Below are 18,264 nucleotides of genomic sequence, written 5' to 3' on the forward strand. Positions count from 1 at the left end.
GCCACAACGCCCAGCTAATTTTTTTTTTTTTTTTTTTTTTATTTTTAGTAGAGACGGGGTTTCACCGTATTAGCCAAGATGGTCTCAATCTCCTGACCTCAAGCGATCAGCCCGCCTCGGCCTCCCAGAGCATTTTTGTTTTTATTAAAAGAATAAAAGGTCTTATCCAAAATCAAGTATCATAACCATTAAGCACAGATGTATCTTTCTAACATTCCCTAAATTCTCAATGTTAATCACGTGATAGGGAAAAATGACCAAAATGCTCAATTTCTGCAATAATGTCACCTATATGACTCACTGCAACCTCGGCCTCCTGGGCTCAAGTGATCCTCCTATGTCAGCCTCCTGAGTAGCTGAGACTATAGGCCTGCACCACTGTGCCAGGTTAATTTTTGTTTTGTTTTATGCTTTGGTAGAGATGGGATTTTGCCATGTGGCCCAGGTGATCCTCCAGTCTCGGCCTCCTTCCCAAAGTGCTGGGATTACAGGCATTAGCCACCGTGCCTGAACAGGTTAAACTGGTCCAACCATATTCCATGGGTGAGGCATTTAATACCATTTTAAAAAGAATTAATGGAAAGATTGATGGGTATAAGATGAGTGAGGTGAGTTGATGGCCAACCCAGAATAGGTATTTTTTTTTGGAGGGGGCTATGATAGTGCGGTCCAGAGGGCTGGTGTGGCACTTGGGTGGGGTTCCCTGTAGTGGCGGTTTGGGCTAGAGGGACAGCACTGTGACTGGAGAGGAAAAACACCTCAGTAAAATAATTGAGGAAAATGAGAACAATCCTGGTGCTTCTGAGAAGCCCCCCTTTCACTTCTCTTTCTGTTCAGGCTGGATTCTGAGAGAGCAGCAATTTCAGGTTCTGGTTCTTGGAGGAAATGGCCCGCACCACCAATCTCTTGCCAAACACAGCACGTGAATAGCCCTGCTGCAAACAGTCCGGGAGGGCTGACCCCTCTCAGCACAGGGGGGCAGCCGCAGATTCAGGCCCTACAGGCACTCAGTTTGCCCCGAAACACGTGAAAAACCTGCCATCTCCCTTTGATATCCTTTCACCCCCTCAGTCTCGGGTGCAGACTTGGCCTCATGTCACTGCTGCTTTAGGAAATCCTGGAAATCTTAGTTTCCTGGTGGTTAAAAGGGGTAGATGGTATTACAAGATCGCCAGGTCCCTGGCCTCCCCAAGTGTAGGAATATCCGCTTCCAAGTCCACCCGCCCCTCTGCGGCTCTTTCAGCATTGCCTCATCTTCCCCTCGCACACCTCTTCAGGCACCTACCTGGTACTACCAGTTTTCCTCTGATGCTCAGGAACCCCTCCTTACCGGCCCTCTGTGGAGACCCACATTCAAGACAATCCAGAGAATCATCCAAGCACATGAGAAAACAGAGTCTTGAGTTCAAAACCGTCAGCATTGCAAACAAGATGGCTTAAAAAAATTGTTGGTTTTCCCATTTGCTATCCCCCTTATGCAATCACATCTTTTTTTTTGACAGTACGAATTTTATTAAATATTATTCATCAAAACTGAGAAGTTTTCTACCATTACTTTTCAAGAGATTTTGTCCCTTCTCTTTGTCCTCCTCTTCTGGGATTCCTATTTGATATATGTTGGTACACTTGATGTTCTCCCACAGGTCTCTGAGATTCTATATATTTATTTTAATCCTTTTTTCCTTTAAAAAAATTTTTCTTTTATTTATTTATTTATTTATTTTCTTTATAAGTGGTAGTTTATTTACAAGTTTTTTTTTACACTTTATGTTCTAGGGTACATGTGCACAACGTGCAGGTTTGTTACATATGTATACATGTGCCATGTTGGTGTGCTGATCCCATTAACTCGTCATTTACATTAGATATATCTCTTAATGCTATCCCTCCCCCCTCCCCCCACCCCACAACAGGTGTGTGATGTTCCCCTTCCTGTGTCCAAGTGATCTCATTGTTCAATTCCCACCTATGAGTGAGAATATATGGTGTTTGGTTTTCTGTTCTTACGAAAGTTTTCTGAGAATGATGGTTTCCAGCTGTATCCATGTCCCTACAAAGGACATGAACTCATTCTTTTTTATGGCTGCATAGTATTCCATGGTGTATATGTGCCACATTTTCTTAATCCAGTCTGTCACTGATGGACATTTGGGTCGATTCCAAGTCTTCGCTATTGTGAATAGTGCCGCAATAAACATATGCGTGCATGTGTCTTTATAGCAGCATGATTTATAATCCTTTGGGTATATACCCAGTAATGGGATGGCTGGGTCAAATCGTATTTCTAGTTTAGGACCCTTGAGGAATCACCACATTGCCTTCCACAATGTTTGAACTAGTTTACAGTCCCACCAACAGTGTAAAAGTGTTCCTGTTTCTCCACATCCTCTCCAGCACCTGTTGTTTCCTGACCTTTTAAATGATTGCCATTCTAACTGGTGTGGAGATGGTATCTCATTGTGGTTTTGATTTGAATTTCTCTGATGGTGAGTGATGATGAGTATTTTTTCATGGGTCTGTTGGCTGTATGAATGTCTTCTTTTGAGAAGTGTCTGTTCATATCCTTTGCCCACTTTTTGATGGGGTTGTTTGTTTTTTTCTTGTAAATTTGTTTGAGTTCTTTGTAGGTTCTGGATATTAGTCCCTTGTCAGATGAGTAGATTGCAAAATTTTTCTCCCATTCTGTAGGTTGCCTGTTGACTCTGATGGTAGTTTCTTTTGCTGTGCAGAAGCTCTTTAGTTTAATTAGATCCCATTTGTCAATTTTGGCTTTTGTTGCCATTGCTTTTGGTGTTTTAGACATGAAGTCCTTGCCCATGCTTATGTCCTGAATGGTATTTCCTAGGTTTTCTTCTAGGGTTTTTATGGTTTTAGGTCTAACATTTAAGTCTCTAATCCATCTTGAATTAATTTTCATATAAAGAGTAAGGAAAGGATCCAGTTTCAGCTTTCTACTTATAGTTAGCCAATTTTCCCAGCACCATTTATTAAATAGGGAATCCTTTCCCCATTTCTTGTTTCTCTCAGGTTTGTCAAAGATCAGATGGCTGTAGATGTGTGGTATTATTTCTGAGGACTCTGTTCTGTTCCATTGGTCTATATCTCTGTTTTGGTACCAGTACCATGCTGTTGTGGTTACTGTAGCCTTGTAGTATAGTTTGAAGTCAGGTAGTGTGATGCCTCCAGCTTTGTTCTTTTGGCTTAGGAGTGTCTTGGCAATGCGGGGTCTTTTTTGGTTCCATATGAACTTTAAAGCAGTTTTTTCCAATTCTGTGAAGAAAGTCATTGGTAGCTTAATGGGGATGGCATTGAATCTATAAATTACCTTGGGCAGTATGACCATTTTCACAATATTGATTCTTCCTATCCATGAGCATGGTATGTTCTTCCATTTGTTTGTGTCCTCTTTTATTTCAGTGAGCAGTGGTTTGTAGTTCTCCTTGAAGAGGTTCTTTACATCCCTTGTAAGTTGGATTCTAGGTATTTTATTCTCTTTGAAGCTATTGTGAATGGGAGTTCATTCATGATTGGCTCTCTGTTTGTCTGTTACTGGTGTATAAGGATGCTTGTGATTTTTGCACATTGATTTTGTATCCTGCGACTTTGCTGAAGTTGCTTATCAGCTTAAGGAGATTTTGGTCTGAGACGATGGGTTTTTCTAAATATGCAATCATGTCATCTGCAAACAGGAACAATTTGACTTCTTCTTTTCCTAACTGAATACCCTTGATTTCTTTCTCTTGCCTGATTGCCCCAGCCAGAACTTCCAACACTATGTTGAGTAGGAGTGGTGAGAGAGGGCATCCCTGTCTTGTGCCAGTTTGCAAAGGGAATGCTTCAAGTTTTTGCCCATTCAGTATGATATTGGTTGTGGGTTTGTCATAAATAGCTCTTATTATTTTGAAATACGTTCCATCAGTACCGAATTTATTGAGAGTTTTTAGCGTGAAAGGCTGTTGAATTTTGTCAAAGGCCTTTTCTGCATCTATTGAGATAGTCATGTGGTTTTTGTCTTTGGTTCTATTTATGTGCTGGATTACGTTTATTGATTTGTGTACATTGAACCAGTCTTGCATTCCAGGGATGAAGCCCACTTGATCATGGTGGATAAGCGTTTTGATGTGGTGCTGGATTCGGTTTGCCAGTATTTTATTGAGGATTTTTGCATTGGGGATATTGGTCTAAAATTCTCTTTTTTTTATTGTGTCTCTGCCAGGCTTTGGTATCAGGATGATGTTGGCCTCATAAAATGAGTTAGGGAGGATTCCCTCTTTTTCTATTGATTGGAATAATTTAAGAAGGAATGGTACCAGCTCCTCCTTGTACCTCTGGTACAATTCGGCTGTGAATCCATCTGGTCCTGGACTTTTTTTGGTTGGTAGGCCATTAATTATTGCCTCAATTTTAGAGCCTGTTATTGGTCTATTCAGGGATTCAACTTCTTCCTGGTTTAGTCTTGGGAGACTGTAAGTGTCCAGGAAATTATCCATTTCTTCTAGGTTTTCTAGTTTATTTGCATAGCGATGTTTGTAGTATTCTCTGATGGTAGTTTGTATTTCTGTGGGGTCGGTGGTGATATCCCCTTTATCATTTTTTATTGCATTGATTTGATTCTTCTCTCTTTTCTTCTTTATTAGTCTTGCTAGTGGTCTATCAATTTTGTTGATCTTTTCAAAAACTAGCTCCTGTATTCATTGATTTTTTGGAGGGTTTTTTGTGTCTCTATCTCCTTCAGTTCTGCTCTGATTGTAGTTATTTCTTGCCTTCTGCTAGCTATTGAATGTGTGTGCTCTTGCTTCTCTAGTTCTTTTAATTGTGATGTTAGGGTGTCAATTTTAGATCTTTCCTGCTTTCTCTTGTGGGCATTTAGTGTTATAAATTTCCCTCTACACACTGCTTTAAATGTGTCCCAGAGATTCTGGTATGTTGTATCTTTGTTCTCATTGGTTTCAAAGAACATCTTTATTTCTGCCTTCGTTTCATTATGTATCCAGTAGTCATCCAGGAGCAGGTTGCTCAGTTTCCATGTAGTTGAGCAGTTTTTTGTTGAGTTTCTTAGTCCTGAGTTCTAGTTTGATTGTACTGTGTTCTGAGAGACTGTTTGTTATAATTTCTATTCTTTTACATTTGCTGAGGAGTGCTTTACTTCCAACTATGTGGTCAATTTTGGGATAAGTGTGATGTGGTGCTGAGAAGATGTATATTCTGTTGATTTGGGGTGGAGAGTTCTGTAGATGCCTATTAGGTCTGCTTGGTGCAGAGTAAGTTCAATTCCTGGATATCCTTGTTAACTTTCTGTCTTGTTGATCTGTCTAATGTTGACAGTGGGGTGTTAAAGTCTCCCATTATTATTGTATGGAAGTCTAATCTCTTTGTAAGTCTCTAAGGACTTGCTTTATGAATCTGGGTGCTCTTGTATTGGGTGCATATATATTTAGGATAGTTAGCTCTTCCTGATGAATTGATCCCTTTACCATTATATAATGGCCTTCTTTATCTGTTTTGATCTTTGATGGTTTAAAGTCTGTTTTATCAGAGACTAGGATTGCAACCTCTCTTTTTTTTTGTTTTCCATTTGCTTGGTAGATCTTCCTCCATCACTTTTTTTTGAGCCTATGTGTGTCTCTGCATGTGAGATGGGTCTCCTGAATACAGCAAACTGATGGGTCTTGACTCTTTATCCAATTTGTCAGTCTGTGTCTTTTTTTTTTTTTATACTTTAAGTTCTAGAGTACATTTTCATAACGTTATTGTGGAAAGCAGTGTGGCAATTCCTCAGTCTGTGTCTTTTAATTGGACCATTTAGTTCATTTACATTTAAAGTTAATATTGTTATGTGTGAACTTGATCTTGTGATTATGATATTATTTGGTTATTTTGCTTGTTAGTTGATGCAGTTTCTTCGTAGCATCGATGGTCTTTACATTTTGGCATGTTTTTGCAATGGCTGGTATCGGTTGTTCCTTTCCATGTTTATTGCTTCCTTCAGGATCTCTTGTAGGGCAGGCCAGGTGGTGACAAAATCTCTAAGCATTTGCTTGTCTGTAAAGGATTTTATTTCTCCTTCACTTATGAAACTTAGTTTGGCTGGATATGAAATTCTGGGTTGGAAATTCTGAGTTGAAAGTTCTTTTCTTTAAGAATGTTGATAATTGCCCCATGTTACCAAAGCCATCTGTGGACTTCTTCCCTATTTCAGCCCCTTGCTTCCTCCAGAGATAATAACTCCATTCACAATTTCATGTTTATTATTCTCTTGTTTTATAAACTGGTTTTATCTCATATTTATATATTTATAAACAGTATATTATTTGTTTTGCTTGTTTTTAGCTTTATGAAAAATGAAATCACATTATATATAGTCTCTTATGATTTACATTTCTACTTTTTGCTATGATTTATACATTTTTTGTGCATGAGTCATAATTTGTTATTTTTCAATGCTATATGATATTTTATTTTTTCAATATACCAAAATGTATTCATTCATTTCCTTATCCAGCCTCTTAGCATTATTGTGAATAACACTGCTATACACATTTCCTATATTGTTCTCCTGGTGAACATGTGCAATAATTTCTCTAAAACCTACTTTTGAGTTAGATTTCTGTGCCATAGTGTAGACAAATGTTTAACTTTACAAAATAATAACAAATTGTTTTCCAGGATGTGTGTCAAATTTGCTTTCCCCTCAGCAGATTCCAAGTGTGCCTATTGATCCTCATGCCTGCCAACATTTTGTATTGATAATTCTATTTTTTCAGATATATAAAATGTTATTCCACAAAAAAAAAAAGAATAAAAAGAATGTTGAATATTGGCCCCCACTCTCTTCTGGCTTGTAGAGTTTCTGCCGAGTGATCTGCTGTCAGTTCAATGGGCTTCCCTTTGTGGGTAACCCGACCTTTCTCTCTGGCTGCCCTTAACATTTTTTCCTTCATGTCAACTTTGGTGAATCTGACAATTATGTGTCTTGGAGTTGCTCTTCTCGAGGAGTATCTTTGTGGCGTTCTCTGTATTTCCTGAATGTGAATGTTGGCCTGCCTTATGAGGTTGGGGAAGTTCTCCTGGATGATATCCTGCAGAGTGTTTTCCAACTTGGTTCCATTTTCCCCATCACTTTCAGGCACACCAATCAGACTTAGATCCGGTTTATTCACATAATCCCATATTTCTTAGAGGCTTTGTTCATTTCTTTTTACTCTGTTTTCTCTACACTTCTCTTCTCGCTTCATTTCATTCATTTCATCTTCAATCCCTGATACTCTTTCTTTCAGTTGATCGAGTCAGTTACTGAAGCTTGTGCATTTGTCACGTAGTTCTCGTGTTATGGTTTTCATCTCTATCAGTTCTTTTATGGTCTTCTCTGCATTGATTATTCTAGTTATCCATTCATCCATTCTTTTTTCAAGGTTTTTAGTTTCTTTGCCCTGGGTACATAGTTCCTCCCTTAGCTCTGAGAAGTTTGATCAACTGAGGCCTTCTTCTCTCACCTTGTGAAAGTCATTCTCCATCCAGCTTTGTCCATTGCTGGCGATGAGCTGCGTTCCTTTGGAGGGGGAGATGTGCTCTGATTTTTTGAATTTCCAGCTTTTCTGCACTGCTTTTTCCCCATCTTTTGGTTTTATCTGCCTTTGGTCTTTGATGATGGTGATGCACTGATGGGGTTTTGGTGTGGGTGTCCTTTCTGTTTGTTAGTTTTCCTTCTAACAGTCAGGACCCTCAGTTGCAGGTCTGTTGGAATTTGCTTGAGGTCTACTCCAGATGCTGTTTGCCTGGGTATCAGAAGCAGAGGCTGCAGGTGACAGAATATTGCTGAACAGCGAGTGTTGCTGTCTGATTCTTGCTCTGGAAGCTTCGTCTCAGAGGTGTACCCAGCTGTGTGAGGTGTGAGGTGTCGGTCTGCACCTAGTAGGGGATGTCTCCCAGGTAGGCTACTTGGGTGTCAGGGACCCACTTGAGCAAGCAGTCTGTCCATTCTCAGATCTCAACCTCCGTGCTGGGAGAACCACTGCTCTCTTCAAAGCTGTCAGACAGGGACATTTACATCTGCAGAGGTTTCTGCTGCTTTTTGTTTAGCTATGCCTGTCCCCAGAGGTGGAGTGCATGCCACATTTTCTTAATCCAGTCTGTCATTGATGGACATTTGGGTTGGTTCCAAGTCTTTGCTATTGTGAATAGTGCTGCAGTAAACATACGTGTGCATGTGTCTTTATAGCAGCATGATTTATAATCCTTTGGGTATGTACCCAGTAATGGGATGGCTGGGTCAAATGGTATTTCTAGTTCTAGATCCTTGAGGAATCGCCACACTGTCTTCCACAATGGTTGAACCAGTTTACAGTCCCACCAACAGTGTAAAAGTGTTCCTATTTCTCCACATCCTCTCCAGCACCTGTTGTTTCCTGACTTTTTAATGATTGCCATTCTAACTGGTGTGAGCTGGTATCTCATTGTAGTTTTGATTTGCATTCCTCTGATGGCTAGTGCTGATGAGCATTTTTTCATGTGTCTGTTGGCTGCATAAATGTCTTCTTTTGAGAAGTGTCTGTTCATATCCTTTGCCCACTTTTTGATGGCATTGTTTGTTTTTTTTTTGTGTAAATTTGATTGAGTTCTTCATAGGTTCTGGATATTACCCCTCTGTCAGATGAGTAGATTGCAAAAATTTTCTCCCATTCTGTAGGTTGCCTGTTGACTCTGATGGTAGTTTCTTTTGCTGTGCAGAAGCTCTTTAGTTTAATTAGATCCCATTTGTCAATTTTGGCTTTTGTTGCCATTGCTTTTGGTGTTTTAGACATGAAGTCCTTGCCCATGCTTATGTCCTGAATGGTATTTCCTAGGTTTTCTTCTAGGGTTTTTATAGTTTTAGGTCTAACATTTAAGTCTCTAATCCATCTTGAATTAATTTTTGTATAAGTAGTAAGGACGGGATCCAGTTTCAGCTTTTTATTTATGGCTAGCCAGTTTTCCCAGCACCATTTATTAACTAGGGAATCCTTTCCCCATTTCTTGTTTTTGTCAAGTTTGTCAAAGATGAGATGGATGTAGATGTGTGGTATTGTTTCTGAGGGCTCTGTTCTGTTCCATTGGTCTATATGTCTGTTTTGGTCCCAGTACCATGCTGTTGTGGTTACTGTAGCCTTGTAGTGTAGTTTGAAGTCAGGTAGCGTGATGCCTCCAGCTTTGTTCTTTTGGCTTAGGATTGTCTTGGCAATGCGGGGTCTTTTTTGGTTCCATATGAACTTTAAAGTAATTTTTTCCAATTCTGTGAAGAAAGTCATTGGTAGCTTAATGGGGATGACATTGAATCTATAAATTACCTTGGGCAGTATGGCCATTTTCACAATATTGATTCTTCCTATCCATGAGCATGGTATGTTCTTCCATTTGTTTGTGTCCTCTTTTGTTTCATTGAGTAGTGGTTTGTAGTTCTCCTTGAAGAGGCCCTCATATCCCTGTAAGTTGCAAGCACATCTTTTAAAAAGGTCACCCAAATATTCTTGAAAAGAAAATAATCTTCCTTGGAAAGATGAGGTTTTTGGGTTTTTTATTTTATTTTATTTTTATTATTTATTTATTTATTTATTTTGAGACAGAGTCTCACTCTGTCTCCCAGTCTGGAGTGCAGTGTTGCAATCTCGGCTCACTGCAACCTCCACTTCCTGGGTTCAAGCAATTCTCCCACCTCTGCCTCCTGAGTAGCTGGGATTATAGGCATGGACCACCACGCCTGGGTAATTTTTGTATTTTTAGTAGAGAAAGTGTTTCACCATGTTGGCCAGGCTGGTCTAGAACTCGTGGTCTCAGGTGATCCATCCACCTTGGCCTCTCAAAATGCTGGGATTACAGAGATGAGCCACCACTCCCAGCCAAAAAGACAGATTTATGTTCAGGTTTGCTCTTTCTCTGAGTATCAGTAGAAATAATCAGCTATTGGTCAGGTTTCTCCAGAGAAACAGAAACAACAGGATATATCTAGTAAGAGATTTATTTCTAGAATTTGGCTCATGTGATTTCGGGGGCTGGCAGGTCCAAAATCTGTGGTACAGGTGGGCAGGCTGGACGTTCAGCCAGGAGTAGACACTGCAGCCTTGAGGTGGAATTCCTTCTCTGGGAAATCGGTTATTGCCTTAAGACTTTCAACTGCCTGGGTGATTTCCCGCTATGTTACAGAAGGTAATCCTTACTTCGCTTTAACCACATCTGCAAAATATCCTCATAGCAACACCTGGATTAGTGTTTGGTTAGACCATTGGGTACTATGGCCTCGCCAAGTGACACATAAGAATGACCATCACACTCAGTTTGAAGGGCCCTCTCATGGATTACAAGATGACAGAAAGTGCTTTGGTTTCTATCCAAAACATCAGCACTTGCTTGGATGTAAAGGCAAGGCTTGAGTTGTGTCATCAGAGCTGTGGGTGGATAACTCTTATTTGAATTGTGTGTACTGTGGGACAGACTTTGCAACCAGATTAGATTAGCTTCCATGGGACCTGGCTAAAGAATAGAGAGATTCCAGGAGGCAGTACTGGTGTTAAAAATACCCTCAGGCTCAATTACAAAGAAATTACTAGAGAATTACCTCATAGAAAGTGAGTTTTGACATTTATTTAGTACTTCCATGAAAATGATTCCAAAATTATTTATTTATTAATTTATTTTCCCTGCTAAAGTAATCACTGGCCAATTGAACTGTGTCTGTGTTGGGGGGCAAGGAGCTAGATACCATCATATGTGGCATGATCCCAAGGAACATTAGAAAATTGATTTATTCCAAAAAGCGTTTTTTATTTATAAAAATATTTTATTTGAAAATTTATTTTTGGAGACTATAAATGGTTAAATTCCAAAATAGTAGTAATATAGAATTTTTAACAATATTTTAATATTTCTTTTTACTCAAGTCCGCCTTTGTGTTTTTCTTTCCATAAGCAAATACACTGGATTAAAGCGACAGTACTCTTATCTTCAAGTTCAGTGCCTGAGTTTCTTGAATACAATTTCCATTTAGAGTTTAGTAATTACTTAACTTCACATTATTCTGTCACAAATGATAATCTATATATAATCCTACCTATATAGTAAAAATCATAAAACTATTATAAGCCAAGTCAACAGAATTTATAAAGTTAATATAAAACAATAACTATACGGATACACATGTACATTGGTCCCTATTAGAACTATGCCAACATGACAAGCATTATTTAAAGAATGAGTTTTTTGGGCATAGAGAAGTGAGGGGTCACTATCATCAAAAATTATTAGGGAGATTATAGGTAAAAAGAAATCAGCCTATGATTTTAACTAACTAAAGGAGGAAAAGGGAGCACGTCATCACAGCTGATGCAGTTGGGAAAATTCAGTTACCATTCTATCACAAACTGGTTGACTACTTCTAGAGCTCACAGTCATGCTCTTCAGGCATTCTGTTACTCTCTCACTAAAAGTTTCCTTACATGGGACATAAAGCTACTTTTATGATAACAACAGAATATTACAATGCTGTTTAATCATTAGCAAGCAATAGAAAAACAACTTGGAAATTGGGGGAGCCACACAGTCTCATTACCCCTGAAGACAGGGGCCAAAATAAGTCATTAAGAAACAGTATTTGATCAACCCAAATGCTGATCAGTGATAGATTGGAGAAAGAAAACGTGGTACATATACACCGTGGATTACTATGCAGTCATAAAAAGGAATTAGATCACGTCCTTTGCAGGTATATGGATGAAGCTGGAAGCCATTATCCTCAGCAAACTAATGCAGGAAAAGAAAACCAAACACCACCAGTTCTCACTTACAAGTGGGAGCTGAATAATGAGAACACACAGACACAGGGAGGGGACTAACACACACTGGGGTCTGTCGGGGAGGGTGGGGTGGGAGGAGGGAGAACATCAGGAAAAATAGCTAATGCATGCCAGGCTATTAGGTGGCATGGTGATAGGTGCAGCAAACCACAATGGCACACATTTGCCCATGTAACAAACCTGCACATCCTGCACATGTAATCCAGAACTTAAAATAAAAAAAAGAAAAAGAAAAAGCAGACAATATTCAAAGAGCACTGTAGTATCTAACGTCATTTATAAAACAAGAAACGTGCAGCAATTTTCAATGAAAAATGCCATAGTGTTTGAAAACTAGGAATGTTTGGTGCTGATTTTTATCAAGGTGGTACACCAAGTCATTAAATTGGAACAAATTCCAAATTCACAATTACTTGCATCACCTCAGTTTACTAATCCAATAAATGACAAAAAAAGACAAATAAATAAAACAGCATTGTAGAGCCCAGCAGCTTTTTTGTTTTGGCTCCCTATGGATAAAATCTCCACTTTGCCCATAGTTTTACCTAGAAATCCAGTTGTAGAATCAAATTGTGAATCCATTTCAGCTAATAATTTATTTTGGGTTTTAACTTCATGGCCTATTTCAATGGAAAAATATTTTATAACAGTTACTTTGCTTCTCAGACTTTCAGTGAGTCTCTTGTTTTTTTCTTCACAGGCACTATACCCACTATTAGCATAGCCATCGTTCCCAGAGTTGCCAGGAGGTACTCCTTCACCCAGGCCTGCATGCTTCATTCTGCTAGAGGAGAGAGGGAAAAGGTGGGCGCAAGAGGGTTGGGTGAGTGGGAAAGAGTTAGGGGTGACCTGGATCACATCTTCAGTACCAGGGCCCTGTGGAACACTAACTTCTTCCCCTAAAGTGCCATGACATCAGTCCAAAAAGTATTTTTTCAATTGACCAGGCATAGGCTCCGCAATTCTGCAATTAGGGACTCACTCTTTAGCATTAATGCCTTGAGCCTGTTACAAGGCAACGCACTGAAACTTTGCACACAGCAAGGTCCTCATGTTGCTTTGGAAAGGGTTGTATAGGTTTTTCATAGTAGCGAAGCCTGAGAAGTCATTCTTCTGTGGGGCCTGGGTGGATTTTCTACCTGAGCACTGGAAGTAGGAGGTAGGAGGTAGGAGGAAAGGTATGGTGGGAACAGTGCAAGGAGGTGAGGGGGCTTGATGAGAAGTGCCCCTGGGGTAGTGACTGGTCCAAGACTGAGGTAGGAATAGGGAAGCACCAATCCTCTGTAGCATAAGGCATTAATCTGAGCCCAACAAATCAGTTCTTCTCTCCAATTACTGGATGTTCATGCCCCTACTCCCCACCCCTAACCTGGACCCATGACAATCTCCTACTCTTGGGGTAAGCAACTGATCTTGGTGTGTCTGGGACTTTCCCAGTTCAGCACTGAAAGTCCTTCAATCAGGGAATCCTCGCAGGCCTGGGTCAACCAGGATGGTTGGTCACCCTTTGCACCACCATCACCGTGGAAACATAGGGGAGAATTTCTTTTGTGTGTTTATCAAAGGGGGATGCTTTGCCGGGCACACTTTAGTTTGGGTACCAACCCTGAGACCCTAAAAGTGGACAAGAACACATGACAGCCAGATGTTCAGTTGGAAATGATTGCTGACTTTCTTGATCTGGGTGGACAGCATCCATCAGCCTTCCCTGCCTTCCATTCACCGCCTCCCATTAGCTAAATACAGGTGCTGGGAAACGCAGGCATGTGGTGCATTCTGGGGCTGCCTGTATGTTAAATACAGGTGCTGGGAAACGCAGGCTTGTGGTGCATTTTGGGGCTGTCTGTATGTTCTTCAGCAGGAAGCCCAGGCTACTGCTGAGAATACCTGAAGTCAGCAGACCTGGGTGTTAGTCTCAGCTCATCCCTTAAATAATGTGTGACCTCAGCAGGGTTTTCTTTTCTTGCCTCAATTTCCTCATCTGTAAAATGTGATGCTTTGTGTTGGATATCACATCCGCCTCCAGTGTGAACAATCCATGTATGTTTTCCCCTCTAGGATAAGATAGAAGGGCTTCGAATGGGTGGAGCAGGTGCCTTCTGCACGGGCAAGGGAGCTGCACTTGGTAAAGCTCTTATAAAGGTCAAGGGTTGTAGACGCAGAACTGGGGGGCAAACTTCCCACCTGGCAGTGAAAGGCACAAGACTGTATTCACCAACGACAAAGAAAACACATTTACCCCCAGAAATACAGCATATTAAGCTCTTAACTGCCATCCTCTTTTCAGTGAGGACAAGATTTTCCAAATAAAACTCTGTGATCGTGAAAAATAGAGATCAACTAGGGATGGGAGAGGGAGAAAGCATGAGATGGACCATGCAGTGGCGGAGAAAACAGCCTCCTCCTGGCCCCACCCCAGGCCCTCAGGGTGGGAAGTGCATCGAGGGAAGGCCAGAAAGGGGCAGAGCTCAGCAGTCCCAAAGGGGAAGAGCCCTGGAGCTCTGGCCAGCTGGGTAATCCCACAAACACTGTGTGAGTCCCTCCATTCTCTGTACGTGGGGTCAGGGATGGGAGCGGAGCTGTGGAGTCCTCACTGACCCAGGGTGCCAGTGCCTCTAGATGCCTTTGCCTTCTGTCTTTTGGTGCCTCCACCTCAGAATGCAGTTTTTACATACTCACTCTTCACCCACTCTCACAGGCTGAGGACAAGGCAGGTTGGCTCCAGGATCACTGCTGCTGCTGATCCCCCTGGTGGGCAAAACAGGCTGAGGGAAAAGTGCCACAGGGAACAGCATTCTCGGCCAGCTCGTGTTTGAGTCCAAGCTGGGGGCCCAGTCAGTAACCAGGACGTGCCAGGTGGAGACAGGAACATGGAACAGGAGGAAAGTCCTGGTGGTCGACACGCTCTCCATCTTTGAGTCAGAGGTCCAGACTCAAGAGCTGTACAAGAACATTGGGAACTGCTACCTGCTCTCTGCCCTGGGGCCCCACATGCTGCTTCTGGTGATCCAGCTGAGGCGTTTCACTGCTTAGGACATGGTGGCCGTCAGGAGGGTGAAGGAGGTTTTTGGGGCAGGGGCCATGAGACATGTGGTCATCCTCTTCACCCACAAAGAGGACTTAGGGGCCAGGCCCTGGATGACTATGTAGCAAACATGGACAACCATAGCCTGAAGGACCTGGTGCAGGAGTGTGTGAGGAGATACTACAGCTTCAACAACCGGGCCACCGTGGAGGAGCAGAGGCAGCAGCGGGCAGAGCTCGTGGCTGCGATCAAGAGGCTGGGGAGGGAGTGAGAGGGCTCCTTCCACAGCAACGACCTCTTCCTGGATGCCCAGCTGCTCCAGAGAGGCAGGCTGGGGCCTGCCAAGAAGACTATGGGCAGTACCTGGCCAGTGTGGAATAGCAGGTGGAGAAGCAGAGGTGAGAGCTGAGGGAGGATGAGAGTAACTGGCCATGCAAAGTGCTCTCCAGAGTTAAACAGCAGATGCTTTCTTAGGTTGTCATGTCTGCCTTTTTATCACATGTGGTTTGATTTTTCTTGCCATTTTAATGAACTTGTGTATCACTTGTGGACACTGAGCATTTTAGGTGATTTCTACAGCCTGCCTTTTTTCTTTCCCAGAGTTGCCATCTCTGTTTATGTGTCTACAGCCCTTTGCTTGCTTTTTACAGAATTTCACTCCCAATTTATCTTCCTTGCAACAGACATATCATCAATTTTCCATAGTGCTTTTAGATAAATAAAATATTGGCTGGGTGTGGTGGTTCATGCCTGCAATCATAGCACTTTGGGAGGCCAAGGCGGGCAGATCACTTGAGGTCAGGAGTTCGATACCAACCTGGCCAACATGGTGAAACCCTGTCTCTACTAAAAATACAAAAATTAGCCGGAAAATCACTTGAGCCATGAGGTGGAGGTTGTAGTGAGCCGAGATTGAGACACTGCACTCCAGCCTGGACGACAGAGTGAGACTCTGTCTCAGATAAAAAAAAAAAGAAAGAAAAAGAAAAACGAGTTTTTGTTTTGTTTTGTTTTGTTAACTTGTGAGTGTAAATCATAAACTGGCTGGGTATGGCCCTGGAATATTTGGTGGCTTGCAGGAAGAAAGGTGCTTGGCTACAAGGGTCTGAGAATGTCTCACCCTGGGCCCTGCTTTCTGCATTCCTGATGTCCAGGGGAGAAATGTGCTATGAGACAAGCTGCTGGCAGAATTCCTTACTTTATTCATAGATATGCTCAGATTTATTCGCAGGCTGAAAAGATGATGCCCTGCCCCCACCTCAGAAAGCAAGGATGGCGAGGTCAATCTGCTGAACCAAGTAGGGGACCCTGGAGGTGTGGAGGAGGCTGGAGGACAAGGAGCTGGACTTGAGGGAAAGAGAGCAAGGGGTTGCAGTGGCCGGATGGGGCCTGCCTTGGGGAAAGCAAGGAGAGCAGCTGGGAAATGCAGGACCTGGGATGTTCTGGAGCAGGAGTTTTTAGGGCCAGAGAGCAGAAAACCTGTGCTCAGCAGACTATATGGTAGATGTCCCAGCTACTTATCTCAACTTTGCTGCATAGACAAAGGCCACTATGGATGAGACTGTAAGTGATGTGCAAGGCTTTGATCCCTGGAACTTCATGAGCACTGAACTCTGAATTTCATGCAGTTTTCATGTGTGAAGATAAAATGTTATTTTTCTTCTGATTTCTTCAACCATTTGGAAATGTAAACACCCCTCTTAGGTCATAGCTGTACAAAACAGGTGGCGGGCCAGATTTAGGCTGAGGGCTATCATCTGTTTCACTGATTTCCCATTGTTGGCTGGGCTGCACTGCAATGCCACATCTCTAACCCCAAACTCAGTACCATCCAGGACAGTGACGTGTGATGTCCGTGGGAATTTGAGGAAAGGGTGGTGGTCCCCATCTCAATGGCAGTAAAGAGAAGAAGGCAGACATGGGGCTCAAGTATGGGCAGGTTGGGAATTCAGTGGAAACAGGTAATCAGATGAAGAGGAAGTCCCTGGGTCCCTCCACCACACCTTCTTTGTGTTCGGTAAGGGAGACCTGCAGCCGTCCTGGAGAGGCCATGGCTGGATGGGCAAGTGACTACTCTGGGGTGAGTCTGAGGTGCTCGGCTGTGATGCCCCTTAGCAGCATCCTCCAGCTCTGCTTCTGGCAATGAAGCTCCATGTCTGGTTCCATGGCATTGACTCCTGCATCCTCTAGCACAGAACTGATTCCAGACATGTGCAGGGAGTGTGTTGTGTGCCAGCTCCCTAAACCCTGGGAACCCTGAGTTCTCAGACCAAGGACCACCTCCTCAATGCAGTGTTCCCAAACTGCTCCAATGAGCTTGATTTAATTCAGTCCAGCTTCACAGACATTTATGACGTTAGTACTGAGGGTCAGGGTCAATGCCTGGCACCAGGAGTGTAAGATAAAAAATAACAGGATTCTGCTCCCCAGGGGACTGTGGGGTGGAGGGATGAAAGCACATAAGAGTGAGGCTGTAGGAAAAGGTTTCTTTCGGAAGCAATGTCAGCAAGAAGGAGACCACGGCAGGCTCTGTAGAGGCTTCCTAGACGGAGAGATGCTAAGCTGACTGGGAACATCCTTGCCTCTTGGGGGAAGTCACTGGAGCTGAGGGGCATGTAATTAAGGAATGGGATGGGAGTCAGCACACGGGAGGAGGGGTGCATGGGGGGCTGGAGCTGGGGCTGGGTGGGGATGGGGGGTCTGGGCCTCATTCTCAGGATTCGAGGGTGCCTCCTGGAATCCTGGCCAGAGGCTTCTAAGCAGGTTGGTGTATCTTGGGAAGATCAGGTGGCAGCAAGAGGCAGCTGGGTTGTATGAGTATAAGCCTGGAGACGGGGATAACATTCAGAGGAAATCAGCACCTGCACTCCAGTAGTAGCAGTGGTGATGGACAGGACAGATTCGGGAGAGCTAAGGAGGTGCCCCGCGGTGTGGTCACTGATGACAACATCGGGAGGGAACTCACCTCTGTCCTGGGTGACTTTGAAATGTGGCTCCCTTCACTGCAGCAGCCCCGCAGAGGAGGAGTGGGCTGAGCTGAGGGAGGCAAAGACTGCACATAAGTGTTGTGACCTTGAAGCCTCCGGAAACTGGTCCAGTACATGTTGTCTGGGCTCTCCCTCCCTCCAGGGAGGCACTCTTGATGGACATAGCCATGATCTTAAGAAAGCATTACAGAGCGGCGCTGCCAGAGTAGCCTCCTTCCAGTGGGGGGATGGCCCATTCCCGGGTCACCTGGTCCACACTCCCTCTACTAACAAGGAATCACTTTCATGGTGAGCAGGATTGCCTGGTACCCAGCCAACAGCCTGCCCCCCACCCCAACCCTGTGGACATCGACTTCCAAAGAAATAGAGCTGGAGAGCTGATCCAAGGACATTTTACAGTGGAGGAGAAAGGGTTTGGTTAACCTTTCTC

The 18,264-nt window shown here is 42.9% G+C and overlaps 2 protein-coding genes across 2 annotated transcripts in view; one reads left to right on the top strand and one right to left on the bottom strand.

Moving 5' to 3' along the window:
• Nucleotides 1-18,264, top strand: part of RARRES2 (retinoic acid receptor responder 2) — a 647,965-nt gene that overhangs the window by 190,321 nt on the left and 439,380 nt on the right. The window lies entirely within an intron of this gene.
• Nucleotides 11,139-18,213, bottom strand: LOC126951638 (BET1 homolog). Its single transcript, XM_050785944.1, has one exon. The coding sequence runs from the start codon at nt 12,600-12,602 to the stop codon at nt 12,246-12,248; it is 357 nt and encodes a 118-aa protein (XP_050641901.1). The 5' UTR covers nt 12,603-18,213; the 3' UTR covers nt 11,139-12,245.

This window comes from Macaca thibetana, chromosome 3, assembly GCF_024542745.1.
Source record: "Macaca thibetana thibetana isolate TM-01 chromosome 3, ASM2454274v1, whole genome shotgun sequence".
In the NCBI taxonomy this organism is placed as follows: Eukaryota; Metazoa; Chordata; class Mammalia; order Primates; family Cercopithecidae; genus Macaca; species Macaca thibetana.

Bases quoted from the DNA above. Each gene is read 5' to 3' on its own strand.
- LOC126951638 (XM_050785944.1), bottom strand. From the start codon at position 12,602: ATGAAGCATGCAGGCCTGGGTGAAGGAGTACCTCCTGGCAACTCTGGG.